The 15,156-nt window shown below is 35.8% G+C and overlaps 1 protein-coding gene across 3 annotated transcripts; it reads right to left on the bottom strand.

The window, feature by feature from the left end:
• Nucleotides 1–1,502: 1,502 nt before the first annotated feature.
• Nucleotides 1,503–5,079, bottom strand: LOC116188965 (U-box domain-containing protein 15-like). Of its 3 annotated transcripts, none has more exons than XM_031518423.1 (3): nt 4,344–5,079; nt 2,748–3,678; nt 1,503–1,837 (listed from the first exon to the last, which is right to left on the bottom strand). In XM_031518423.1, the coding sequence occupies exons 1-2, from the start codon at nt 4,952–4,954 to the stop codon at nt 2,748–2,750; spliced, it is 1,542 nt and encodes a 513-aa protein (XP_031374283.1). In that variant the 5' UTR covers nt 4,955–5,079; the 3' UTR covers nt 1,503–1,837. The 3 variants fall into 3 exon arrangements, with proteins under 3 accessions (XP_031374283.1, XP_031374282.1, XP_031374284.1); XM_031518422.1 differs by having other exon boundaries at nt 1,503–1,840; nt 4,344–5,078; XM_031518424.1 differs by lacking the exon at nt 1,503–1,837 and adding an exon at nt 1,904–2,620.
• Between the last annotated feature and the right edge of the window lie 10,077 nt (nt 5,080–15,156).

Genomic DNA, 15,156 nt, shown 5'->3' with positions numbered 1-15,156 from the left:
ATCCTCGTAGTTCCATTGCATAATCTCCAAACGACTCCCGTCAATTGTCAACCCGATCGATCCATAGTCTCCGGTTACTTAACATATTTGTGGCTAAAAGGACATCGTTCAAACAGAGGGATTTAGAGGGAGAATTATTATGTCATCTTTCCTTTTACGTTGTCCATAACAACGAAAATCGCCATCGCGCTTCTCTCTCTGCCCTCCTCTCCTCTCATCTCCTCTCCTTTCTTATGTCCTCTGACAGCTGCATCCAGACATAACGTCAACAAAAATCACTATCGAAACGAGATGTCAATGGTACCGTTCTCACCCCGATCAAGGATGAAGATCGGCCGTGAAATTAGGTGCAACAACCTTAATATGGAGGCCAAGATCTTTTTCCAACTTGAAAGCCCTCAAGGAATTAATTATGCCTAATCAAGAGGGTGGGGTTAACTTATCAAAGTCGTCATTGTCAAATCTTTATAAAGGGTAGAGAAGAGAGGGGGTGTGGTCCCTGCCGGAGGGCCGACCGTCAGGGGCCGGTGAAATTGACGAATCACGTGAACAGTACAAAATCGATGCTAAGGGCTACCTTTCTTAATATGTAGGGTCCCCTTCTTACATTATTGTTATGATATGATGATTAATGATTATCGATGAGCCAACAAAGACAAACGATGCATTTCACTTCTTCATCATCTCGTCCTTTTCGGTATTTATGTTCATATCCATACTTATGCTCCCTTAATCTATGGCTGTGTAATATCGATTGCCCTTTTTTCTTGGACACCCACTCATTTAGGCTTTTTGCGGGTTGTTAGCATCGTCATCATTGAGCACCCACCCTCGATCGGTGCCTTTGTGTTACCGTGGGACCTTCGAGTTCCAATGCCTCGAGATCATCGAGAGACTGCATGCATTTCGAGAAGGACATCGGTATCAATCGAATCCTTTCAGTGCGTTAAAGATCTTACAAAGTGTAATTATATCACCTTCAGTTCACCCCTTTATTTCATCCTTGCGCAGGAGAATTTACCTTGTTAGGCCTCGTGCTTGGTAATATACACTGTTGGTGCATCAACCAAAAACAGTCTGCTCTTGGATGGCATGGACGGACGTATTCTAGGATCGGGCCGCGGTGGACTGTTCTGTCTAGTTTATTCCTTCTATCGCTGGCATGATCATATGCCATTTCATTATCATCGTGTCTGCTCCCTTTGAGCGGGACTTCCGTATGATGAGGAATGCCAATCCGTACTTAATAAAACTGGCCAATACTTAAGACATTGCAATAGGAGGGATGATGCAGGCGGCTGAACATACTTCATTACCCGATTTTAGAGGTCCAAGTTGCTAAAAACTTGCCGTTTACTCTGAAGAGAAAGGTGGTTCGGCGATCTGCACAGATACGGTTAATTAGAGATCGGGCTGGACCCCTGTGGTTATAGTAAGACTCGGTTGAGGCACAACTTTTAGTTTCTGTATGGGGACATCTCGGGCATTGCTTCTGAGCTCGGTCGTCTAAAACATCATATTCGTTTCAATTCATCAAAATACAGGGATACACTAAGCCAATACCAAAAAAAGCCTCATCGAGAAATCCACGATAGATGCACCAGAACATATTTACAAACAAAAACTCAGACATTGGACAGAGGGCAACAGGGGAAAAAGGACTTCTACTACACAGAACCGATTTACGAGATTACTATTACAACCCCCACAACCCCGCGCATGGGCAAAATCTATTCATTGTATGTACCATGGTGGGGGCGAATGCGTAAACCCACAAAGTCTCCTTGTTCCTTAACCAATTAGATCCGTCCTGCCCTGCATCTCTAGAGATCTGCAACTGCTGGGATAGAAAAAGCAGTCCGAACGACAAGGTCAGGATACATTAATCACTAAACAAAGAGGGTAGTTAAAAATTAACGCAGTATTATTTTTTTATCACGAAGTTGAAATTAATGGCCCCACGTTCCCAAAGGGCAAACGCAAGGAAATATAACATTATATATGTTACGACTCTGCCCATCCGAAAGAAAGATTCTGGGTGAACAGAACACAGGCCCAGAATTGAAAAAGGCAACAATGGACCAGATACCCCACTTGGTAAATGATAGTAAATAAAGCAGCGAATGGTCCCTACTCCCATGTCGGGAAGAAAATGACCGACACCTCTTCTCTATCATGATTCATGTGTGTTGTCTATAATAATTGTTAGTAGGGGCAACGGGCAAAGGATGTGGACAAGAGTGTACTGAAGAGTGATTCCGCAGTTATTGGGAGTTGGGACCCCGTTTGAAATTTTCCTTTTCGACCACACCGTCCCTCAGTTTTTCCGAATTCGCACGGCACACTACTTAGTTTTGTGTTCTCTAGGAGAAGATCTAGGCCACGTCGACGGTTGTTTACGACCGGTAATGGTTTGACAGACCATACGACTAGTGCAAATCTTCCAATTTCAAAGCCATGCGAATCTCAAGAAACATGTTTTAAGCCATTCGAGAAAGTGGAGATCCAATTTGCCCAGGTGAAGAATCCATGGAAAACAACAACCAGTAGACTCTGCGAGGGAGAGAAGCTCGAGAAAGCCAGGCCTTAGACCTCGGAGACTTCTTTCCGCAGACGTTCCCTGTTCGAACTCATTGAGAACTCGAAAGACCAGTCAAATAATCAAACCCATAGAGCAACAGCAATCATGAACTCCGCATAAAGTGGGAAAGCTCAGACTCAGATATATATGTTTAAAGTATACTTACTCAAAAGGGCAAGCTCTTCGAGGTAGAGCTCAAAGTGAGTAACTTGAGGTGGTCCGATGGAACGAAGTCCTGTGGCAAATTAGCCCGCTTTGCTATTCTCCTCATGTTGTTCTGTAAACTCTGCTTGACGAGCTGCTTCACGGCTTTCTTCTCCTCGCTCATCATATCTTCTTCCTCTTCTTCCAAGCCTTCCTTTGTCACCCCGGTCATTGAAGTTGATGAAGATCCGCAAATAGGAGCTGATACAGCGGAACCCATATTTCTACCATAGTTTTCTGACACCTGCTTCCCTTTATTGATTCGTAGACATTCCAATATCCTCGAAGCTCTTTTCTGAGCCAACGTGCTGCCGACAAGTGTCAGCTCGAGCAGCGCTGAGACGATTCCCGCTTCAATCATGGCCTGTCTATCACCGTACGCTTTGTGAGCCATTACCATTAATATATACGAAGCTTTCTCTTGGCACCCTGGCGAATCATTCCAATTCAACACATCAACCAGTATAGTGAATGTGTCGCGAACTGCACTTATCGCCTTTCTACCTTCTGGGGTTGACACGATATTGCTGAGGACAGACAGTATCCGCTCGCTTACTTCCATGTCGCCCAGTGCATTCATGAGAAATGGGACCAAGTCGGTTTCTAGCATGAAGGACACATTCGAAGGGAAGATTGACAGATTGTAGAGAGCTCGAAGAGCATCTTGAGTTGCTTGGGCACTACTCCTACGGTCTAAGTCTAAGAGAATATCTACCAAAAAGGGGATTGCATCCGAAGATCCGATAATCGGCTTATTAGAATCCAATGCACTTAAACCTAGAAAATTGGCCGCTATTGCTTCCGAGATCGACGGGTCTACAGTCTCATTCGGAGATTCGATGAGCTTCAGCATCTTGTGGACAGCCCCTGCCTTGACAATGGCTGCCTTGTTCCTGGAAAAGGGTCCAAAGAAATTAGATTAGCTAGCTCCCATGTGAAGCATCCAAACTCAGAAGATCGATCTGACTCGTCGATTAAGATACGAAAAAAGATGTGCTGTGAAACGTGACATAAAAGAATGAGAAAGACAAAGAAGCCAATGACATATTCCCTCAACAATGCAGGAATTTGGAACTGCTCCAAGACAACAACGCTTCAAAAAATGGGAAAGTGACTTGTCGAGTATAGTAAATGCAACAACTTCCAAAGATAAACCAATTATAAAAATGAGAGCAACTCTCGATTCTCCTGAAAAGAAGCTCTTCAGCTACACAACAAAAACAGAGCTGAAAGCGAAAAGAACGTGCCATGATCGATTACTTGAACCAATAAACGTGCAGGAACAGATCTGAGCACTGCCGCTTTCGATAAAATCAGATCAAATACCCGGAAAAATTGAAGGATTTCCAGCCAATGCATTAGAGCTGAATAAACTGATCGGCTGCGAAAATCCGAATTTCAGCTGAACTAAGCAGAAATTGCCGGCATTCGAGTACTTAGAAATCCACATTTTGAGGCAGAGATTCATTCAGAGTTTCGCTTACTATGATAATGGATTGATTAGTACGCCAACAAACAGCAATGTGGATGAAGTTCAAGTATCTGAGAGAGAGCTCACATATCGTTGCCTATGCCGAGGTTGAGCAGAGCGTAGAGCGCGGCGATCTGAGCATCGAGATCCGCACAATCGAGCATCCCGACAAGCGGAGGAATCGCACCTAGCATTGCGAACGTAGCTCTCGCTTCTGCATTCTCCTTCGCTATCGACCTCACATCTCTAGCTGCCGTCTTCGTCTTCCCTCCACTGCTGCAGTCAACGCACTGCAAGTCCTCCACCACTCGCTTCAGCTTCTCAAGCTCCTCGACCTTCTTCCTCGTCTCAGCTTCGTTCTCGTGCCTCTCGTGAATCTCCGCGAGGTTCAGCAGATCGCACAGCTTCTCCGATCTCCCGCCGCGTTGAGGCAGGGGTTTAGTATCTTCTTGCGGTACCGAGGTTTCCTCGGCTGGGATTTTGGCGCTGCTGGCGGTGCTCTCGCGGCGGTGACGGCGAGAGAGGCCGCTGCCGCCGCAGCGGATGGCGGACAGGAGTTTTCGGCGGAGAGAGGCGGCCGAAAAGGACTTCCAGAGGTTGAAGGTGGAGGAGTTGTTGGCGGTGGCGGAGGAGGAGGAGGAGGTGGTAGCTCGGTTGAGGACGAGAGAGCCGATGTCGTTGCCGTGACACTTCGCCATGTGCAGCTCTGCTCAAAGCTACATTGCATTTACAGACAGGCAGAGGCTCATCAATAGAGCATAGAGAGAGAGAGAGAGAGTGTGAGAGTGATGAAGTGTGGAGAGAGAGAGAGAGAGAGAGGAATATTGTTTCTTGTTTATAGGCGTCGAAGGCTCGAAACTCGAAACTCGATTTCACCCAAAAAAAAAGAGGCTCGAAACTCGAAAGTCTATTCTATTCTTTTAATTTTCTTTTTTTTGTTTTTCTTTTTAATTGGGAGAAATTAAAAATAGTATTGGAAAACAATTATTATAACTTGTTTAGTTTTATAATATAATTTTAATTATACTCCATTTTAATTTAATTTATCTCCAATCAATGACACAATTATTATTTTTTTAATTATTCAATTCAATTTTTAATATTGAATTTTCTTAATTATTTTTTTCATAATTCAATAATACCATCATTACTTTTTTACTATTCAACAACATAATTACTTTCTCTTAATTATTCATTACTTTTCACACTTTTTTTTATAATTTAATAACACAATCATTACAAACCAATTAAAACTAAAACTGAACTCCACTCAACTCTAAAACTAAACACAATATTAATCCCATAATTGAAAAATTTTGTATTTTTCTTAGGAACTATTTTAGTGAAAGTGCATTTAACAAGAGTATTTTGATTTTTTTTAGAACAAAAGATGTTGATTTGATTGGGGATAGAAGGAGATCAATTATAATTAGTTATATATAATTAGTTATAATTATGCGAACAAACGGGTGAGTCATTACATCGTACTCGCTTTACTCGGTGCTCCATGTTTATTCAAATAAATTACTGATTACTGATGTGATACAGATTATTTCTTTCTAATACGTTTCTCCTTAGGGAAAATGCTTTTTCAGCCGGAAAAATAATATTCCGATCAAAGCTGAGGTGATGATTAAATTGTCCAAAAACGTTTCCGAAATTACATTACCTGCCACTGAGTGTATTCGGATGACCATTTCGGAGGAAATTTCGCAGGATTTAGTAGCTCTCTTCTCCTTAAACATCCTTTGGCATTGCACTCGTAAAACTCGTTCAACTTTATTTCGTTATCAATTTGGGTTATCTAAGAACGATTACGAAATATCCTTTGGCTGACTAAGTCGGTTCCACGACCTACGGACGGAAAATCCAACTACGCTCAACTCCACAAACCACCCTGCTCGATCTCATCGATAGGTTGAAACACACCGCCAGAGTGAACAAGAGAGAAACCGATCAGTTGTCGAACTTGAATTATGATAACAAATAAGAAACTTAAAGCATCAGTAGAACTAATCTAAAAGCTTAAAAATTATCAAAGAGAGTACAACATAGCGGCGCACCCTCTCGTCTAATACAAAGAGGTTTCATATTCGATAATTATTGTGAGACTATTTATGTCAATTTCTTAATTATTAGAATTTCTATTTTATTATAGGAGACTCATAAATTTCCCTTATAATCGGAAAAAAAAAGAGGTTGAAATATCCATCCGATCTATGGACGGGTAAAGCATTTCCTCCTCCAACAATTGTTTCATTCAATAGCAATAGCATTAGTCAATACTCATAATCTTTTCCAGTCTCAACTTTCGGGGGCCAAAGTGCGACAAAATAAATTACAGGGGTGGAACTGAGAATACATGCAAATTCGGGGCCAGTATAGCAAGCGTGACTTGCTCAGGAAGCAGCTCGCCACGGGAAATCGTGCGGTGCCGGTGAGTGTTGTAATATGTACGCATGTATGTAATACACGGTGCGATGCGTACGTCGCCCACCACCAACGATCGTCGGTTTGCATCTTCTTCCGCTGTGATGCGGTCCAGCTAATGGGTGTCAGTCCAGTCCAGAGATTGAGAAGCTTCGGGTGGGGCCCCAGGGGGACAATCAATCGGCGCCGGACCCACCTCAGTTAGGTAGGTGATTTCAATTGGTTGGGTGCGTGGCAAGACGGTGCTGCGAATGGTACCCCATGCTAGGCCTCATTACAGCGCGTGTCGATTGTCGTGACACGTGCTGGCTTGGGTTCTCTAACTTCTATGCCATCCCCCAACAAAACTCCTCACTTCCCCTTGCCTCGTACGGTTTCTACAAGAAGCTCAACCAACCGATTTGGCTGATACAGGTAAAACTCAATTAACGTCAATTTTGATAATTTGAAACCCATTAAAAATATCATGCGCTCGTAATTGAAACAATATTTGTAACAAAATTAGAGTATTAAAGAGGGTGTAGTGTAGTGATGCGCTCTTTCACTCGATAATTAAGATATTTCAGATTTAGTACTTATTATGATACTATCATTAGACCTTACGTTCTTTATGACTGGAAAAAATTAGAGTGAAACTACACACTAAAAAAAATTAACTTCAAAGGCGTTTCAAAATCTCTCTCACACACAGACATATATATACTAGTTGTAGAGCCATTGCGTTGCACGAGATAAAGAGTGATACTTTTATATTTTTGCTAATTTTATTATAAGAAATATTCTTATAAATTGTTAAAAAAAGTAATTTGAAATCAATAGCAATATATTATAAGATATGTAAGACCAATGATAATTAATCCCATGCGTAAGATAAGGAAAAAATTAGTACCTCAATACATAAGTTATAAAAAATACAACAAATTGAAAAACTCATTTCCACCGATTTGAAAAGAAATTATGCATAAAAAATAAAAAAGAACAATTACAACCACATTACATCATGGTATTACATCATGTCTATGTTAATAACCACATACATAAAATTGGAGAATTAAAAAAATTTACAAAAGTTTATGCATAAGAAAAAGTCAAAATATGAAGAACTCACTTTTAACAGTCTAATAATAGAAGTAAAAAACTCTAGTGATAATAATATTTTTCAGAATCAGATCGGTAACAATTTATATATGATACCTCTGATATATATATAACGTATCATACATAATATAATAGAGATATCACATCATATATGTGAAAATATGATATGATTGGTAAGCAAATATACAATAGATTATATCTGTGAAAATATCATCAAAGTTTATTAAAAGCAAATATAATCTCGCATGATTTTGTTTTATCTAGATCTTTTCCTCAAATATTTATAATTTAAAAAATTAAAAAAATTTGTTTTCTTAAAAAAACTTGAAAATGCAAGAAAATAACGATAGGTCTCACAAACCCATATTTATATATCTTTAAAAAATGAAAAATGAAAAATTCGTTTTTTGGAAAAGCTAAAAATTGAGAAAATAACAATTGACTCACAAATTTTTAAATAAAAAAATAAAAATATTTTTAAAAATAAATTTCAAAAGATCGAGAAAATAATGAGAGGTCCCACATCATTAGAAATTCATTATTTAAAAGGCACAAAAAATTGAGAAAATAACGAACAGTCCTACAAATCTATATTGATATATTTTAAAAAATAAAAATGAAGATTATATTTTGAAAAATATCAAAAAATAAGAAAATCAGTAATGATCTTACAAATCTATATCTATATATTTTTTATATTTTAAAAATTTTAAAATTTTGCTTAAAAATCTCAAAAACTTGAGAAAGTTTCATTTAAAAACCGACCGCTATGAGGTCATATGGTCGAGACCACCGCAGTTCTACTTTATATTATATTGACTACAAACAAATAAATAAGGGTGGAATCGTAAATTAAGTAATAAGTTATGGTCAAATTATGAAATATTTAAAGTTTAGTTAATGTAATTATTTTTACAATTAATTCATATAAACGTAATTACATCTATTTCAATATGTCATTCTACATAATAAGTAAAATTATAAGTATCTATTAGTTCATTAATATAAGCATATTTTACATAGATAATATTGTGTATGATAAATAAATTCTTTTGAACAAAATATAGCACTAAATTCATATAAATATAATTAAATATTTCAATATATACACAATTAATTATAAATATTAAAATTTTATAGGATAAATAGAATTATATATCTACCCAATTAATTAGTATAAGTATATTTTATATAGATAATAATTTTCAATATGATAAGTAAATTCTTTAAACTTAAAGTATACATGTATTATATGCTAATTATAAATATAAAAATTTTACAGGATAACTAAAAGTATATGTATCTCCCCAACTAGTTACTATAAATTTTACTTAGATAATAATATTCAATATGATAAATAAATTTTAAACCATTTAAAGTAACTAGTCAGAAAGCCACGTGCATTGCACGTGGTATGTGCATCCTTGTTTTTTACTATCTATTTTATTGTTCGATTTTTGGAGTGCCCAATGTTTTCGAAACATCATTGAAATGGTGTTGATTTAATGGAAGTCAGTGGTTCATGAAGTGTGAGTCATGTTACATTTCAGGAAATCCCAAATTGCAATTTGCTTTTATAATAGGACAGATTTTAAATTTTATCATGATGCGATGTGTGGAAGCAGAATTGTATGTCAAACAATTCCAAAAATAGTTCAAGTATTAACAAAGAAGATATTGAAGGAGGGGAATCATGTTATATATTGATTGAGATTGCAAAACGAGTTATTACATTATAATTCGTTGAGCGTCATTAAACACTACCGACATATATAGATGTAATTGGCACCCAAGCATTTCCAAATTATATGTTCCACAGTGAAGCAATCATTTTGTACGGGAGGATGAGCCTCCTTCAATTGCATTGTGAACAATGGTCATTCCCGATGTTCGATTTGAATCGGACCCCAATTCTGGTATGAAATATATACTTCTTTCAGTAATTTTGTCCATGTGCTCCTTTAAGATGTCTCGATGTCGACCCTGTTTAAGGAAAATTGTGCAAGTAAATCACAAGTAGACCTCATTGTTGATATTTGGGTAACTACCTGCTTTGTCTCTCGAATGGGATCATCAATAGAGCATCCGATAATTCTATATGCAGCATAAAAAATTGTCAACTGAGCTCGCCGCTGTCCATCGTCCACGATGATTTTGAGCATGTACCTAGCAGTAGTTAAATAAGGAAGATAATTAGACAAATTATAGGAAAAATATATATATGTATGATAGTGAGATAATGTGCATTTGTTAGAGACAAATGATATATCACCTTGCATAAGACTCAACTGAATGACCACACTTGTCGCAATACATAGCAAGATCATTGACTTTCACCCCTTTATTGCAATTTTTGCATGCATCGTACTATGGATTGGCTTCATTATCGATCGCCACAATGCTTGCCTTGAATGAGCAATATGGATTCTATGTCGAACAATGTTAAAATCATTATACTTAGGGAACAATATATGCCATAGCACAACCTTTTATTTTTGTGTCAATTTTATCACAAAATTTTAAAATTACGCTATATAGCACAATGTTTAGGATATAGTGTCAATTATAATATGACTTTAAATTTTCCATGAAAATTAAACAAAAGACAAATGTAGGGCACATGTGGATTTATATTGGGCCTAAACTCTTTCAATATACGGAATAATCTATATTTCGACTCGCCGGTACTCTTTTACCCACCTGACTCCCTCATCATTAATACCCGAATCTCATTCCCGCCTCTTCACATACAAAAGTGCTCTTTTTGAAAATAGCTTCACCATCAATAGAATGAAAAAAAAATACATATTGAAGTTATTGCAGTTCATATATTGAACAATTGATGAAAAATTGTCAGAAAGAAAAGGGAAGTAATACCTGTCAAATGTATGCAAATCTTAATTCGTTTTTTTATATGGGAACAAAAGAGTGAGAACTATGTAAATCTTAATTCGTTTTCTTATATGGGAACAAAAGAGTGAGAAGTGTGAAGAGAGAGACTGTCAAGCTTATGGGTGAAGAGGGCGGAGAAAGGGCAAAGCGCTGAACTGAAGAGAAATTTAGGATTGCAGTGAGGCGAGAGATGTGTGAAAAGGCGGGAATGAGATTCGGGCATTGATGGTGAGGAAGTCGGGTGGGTAAAAAAGACACCGGTCGGGTTAGAATATGAGTTATTTTGCGTATGGCAAGAGTTTGGGCTCACTATTCATCCACGGATGCGACACATTAGCCTTCCGTTTAATTTTTACGGAAAATTTGACGTCATAACATAATTGACATTAAATCCTAAACAATGTGCTATATAGTGTAATTTTAAAATGTTGTAGGTTGGAACAAAATTAATACAAAAGTGAAATGTTGTGCTATGACATATTTTTTCCTTATACTTATCAGGAGAATAAAATTATGTAATATATAAGGAGTGAAGTTTCATTGAAATGTAGAAGCAACCTTATATTCAGATGCATTGCACTCCAATATTTCAGAAATAGTCAGTCGATCTGGTGGTTGGCATTAAGTACTCTGTCGGGCTTGTTATACCATCAGAAGTTACGGCCCTGGACAAATGTAAAGGATTAAGGCAAAGCAGAAGAGAAACACATAAATATATATGGTTAGATCACATATGAAGAAGGCCATCGAGCTGAATGGTTGACTCTTAAAAAGGTTAGAGGTAAAAGTAAGGTTACCATTGTCTGATATTTTCCTCCTCAACAACTTTTGGGTTAATATGAAGTGTTGTAAGTGAAAGGCTTGACAGAGTAACAACTCCTATAAATAAAATAAAGTTGATCGTTAAAAGGTATTTACTACAAAACGGTTTATTTTTGTTTAAAATGGTGTGAAAAGCAACTTTTTGCTTTTGAAACAGCAACTACTGGCAGCATATCGGCTATATCTTCTAGCATTTGACCTTCATGTACAGCAATCTCATCCCAATGTGCAAGTATAATGGACTTTGACCTGTAACAATTTTAGTATAATACGATAAAGATAGTTATTTATGAAATTTTGCTAAATGATAAATATATCACATGCAGCTGATTGACTTCAATTGTTTATACCTTGGCTGGCCTAGCGTGATGTCTCTTTTCTTGATAATTTCACCTATTGTGGACCTTTTTACTTCCTGCAATGGTGCAACATGTTGAAGTATGGCAATGACATCTGGTAAACAAATATATTCAATCTTTGTTAATTAGAAGATAAATTTAGAGCAGAAATATATATATATATATATATATATGAATATATAATAGAATTATTAATATAAATTACCGGAGAAAGAGGTTTTCAAAGTCTGTATTTGTGCAACAGTAAAAGAGATAAAAGCAAATAATAGGATGATAAAGATCTTCCTGTGACTAACATTTTCAAAGTAGAATACGGTATTTATGTGCATTGCCTTCTGTTTTTAAGTGTTTATTTCCATCATATCCTTTTTTTGTCATTAGTAAAACATTCGTTACTTCTTACTCTTGACTTAATGTGAAAGTTGATAATGGAGCAACAAAAGAGGCAATGATTGCAATTACATACTGCAACTACATATAAATAGAATATCAATCGAAGAAATTTGGCGATAATTATTTTAACAAATAAGAGGAACAGTGGACTTTTCCTAACTCATGAAACTTTGAAATACTTACACTCTCAAATACAATAAGAATACCAACAAAATTCTAGGTACAAACACTTTATTAGGAAAAAAAGAGCAAATTACACCATATATTTCATGGTTTTACTTTTTTTTTCAAATCTATCACACACTTTTAAAATTATCAAAAATATCTCATAGTTTACATTTTTTTTTCAAATATAACCCGCCGTTATATCTTCCGTCAACATTTAACGATCTTGCCACTGTGGCATTTTACTCGAGATAGATTTGAGAAAAAAAATAAAACCATGGAATATATTTAGAGCCTACTTACGTTTCATTAATTGGAAAATATAACTTCGGAATAAATTTGGAAAAAAATGTAAACTATGAGATATTTTTGATAATTTTAAAAGTATATGATATATTTTTTTAAAAAAAAAGTGAAACAATGTGATATATGGGATAAAAATCCAAAAATAAAATAAAATTGACAACATCACTTGTGACAAGATCTCTCGGCTTTCAACTTTATCAAGGACGATGTCTGGCTCAAAATGTCTACTTGATCTATCAGCTCATCTATCATAGAGCATATTTCTTGTTTGAGCCGATACTTTTCTTCATTTGGATTTAAAGGAGGCAACTCCTCCACCAAAGCTGGCCCCAGGAACTCGTTACAACTTGCCCTCCAATTCGAAGATTCTCTGGCTTCCATACCTTTAATGCCATTCTCTTCAATTCGAACTACGTGCTGTTAAAATTCTTCATCCATCATTTGTAGGGGATCTTCATAATTGCCATTATCCTCGAAATCTTCTTCGATGAAATCTTCACCCGCCTCTTCAGGTTCTTGCTCGTTTTTGGGTTCATCATCACTCGAGATGTAAATACGATTAGGAAACTTTGGACGACGCATGTTTCGATCTCCCATCAATTGCCTACAACAAAGAGTCTTATAATAGGCAAATACAACTTTTCAATAATGATATATGTCTATATTAAGTTGAATGAAAGTCATGAAATCATGTATTTGCATGACCAAGAGATGCCGAAATAATTTGATTGACACATCTCTTCAAACAGGATGCGAGCAACAAATTGAAAAATGCCAAAACTGTTTAAAGAATCTTCTGCCTAAAAGGGACGGGAACTCAGGATTCTGAGTAGATCGAAACATACTTGTGAACAATTACAAAATGCATACCTTGTCTTCGAGAGGATTGGCGAGATTGATATTTTAATTGGGTTGTAATGATTATGTTGTTGAATTATGAGAAAAAGTGTGAATAAGTAATGAATAGTTGAGAAAAAGTAATGATTGTGCTGTTAAATTGTAAAAAAAAAATTGGATAGTTGAGAGAATTTAATATTAAAAATTGAATTGAATGGATAAAAAATTGAAGAAAGAAGGAAAAGTAATAATTGTGTTGATTTTTGTTGTGTAGTGAGTAGAATTAAAGTTATAGTTAAAATTTTAAAAACATGACTGTAAAATCAAACGGAACATCAATGTCGGGAGTATCAATTCTAGATCGCCAATGGGGAGATTTGTGTTGAACTGGACAGAAACTCTGAAAATGGAAGATGATAATGAACCCATTCGTTAAGCATTATATCTAGTGGAAAGGTCGTGACGAAGAAGGGGGTGAACGGTCGTTGTTCAGGAGGGCGTGATGGCTCGCCGCTGGGCGACCGTGAGAATAACATACCGAGTAACTGTCGCAACGTGGAAGAGTGTTGGGCTTGACAGACAAATAAATACTAACATAATTATCTATTTATTTATTCATTTCAAATATTTTTTTATGTATTATATATTTATGTAAATTTATAATTATAACATTATAAAATATATTTTATCAGTACACAAACTTGTTTGACCAAAAAAAAAACTTGTACAAAAGTATTCTATAAAAACTTGTTTTCGAAAAATGTCATAATATAAAATTGCTGGTTTATTTTCAATCGTTTTAGTTTTTCTAATAAATTTTAGTACGAAAGAAATTTTCAAATTTTCAAATAGTTTATGATAAGATTTGTATAGAACATAAAATTTTTCAAGTTTTCTCATGAGGTCTTGGTGGTCATTAGAATATCGGTAAAGCAATATTATCTTTAATTTTTAAATTAAATGAATAATTAATTAATTATTTATTTATTTATTTTTTCTTAACATGATAAGATTTGGATAGAACCGAGGATTTTCATAATTTGGTCATGAGTTGCTATTACTTACGACAATATTCCATAAAGCACAATATTACTTATTAAAAATTAATGAATTTTTTTTTGAATTTTCGTGAAGTTTTTTAATAAGTTTTCCTAGTACGATATTTTAAATTTTTTCAAATTTCTTTATCATAAGATCCGGGTAGTAATTTTTTTTTCATTTTATAGGGCATCATAAATTGAATTTATTGCCATATAAAAACGGGAAGCAAAAGACACAAATTGTGATCCGTTTGAGCATTAGATAATACTACCGGAAGACGTTAAAATACGTTCTTTATTGGTGTTTTTCTAAAACTTTTATGATCCGATACATCTATTTATTTGTCAACATATTAATTCAATTTTTTAACTTTCTTTGGTATAGCTCATTATAATTATCGTATTAGTGAAATCGAGCTGTCATTAATTAAATCTAACAATATATTTTTGTTGATTATAAACTTCACTTCTTAACATTTTAAAACATGGATATAATGGTGAAAAGGAAAAATCGATCACGTTCTATACCCTACTCAGAGTTCTTGGAGTGATGATTAA

Source organism: Punica granatum, chromosome 8 (assembly GCF_007655135.1).
Source record: "Punica granatum isolate Tunisia-2019 chromosome 8, ASM765513v2, whole genome shotgun sequence".
NCBI classification, from domain to species: domain Eukaryota; kingdom Viridiplantae; phylum Streptophyta; class Magnoliopsida; order Myrtales; family Lythraceae; genus Punica; species Punica granatum.
The sequence above is the reverse complement of the archived record's forward strand: the minus strand, read 5'-3'. Positions and strand labels throughout refer to the sequence as shown.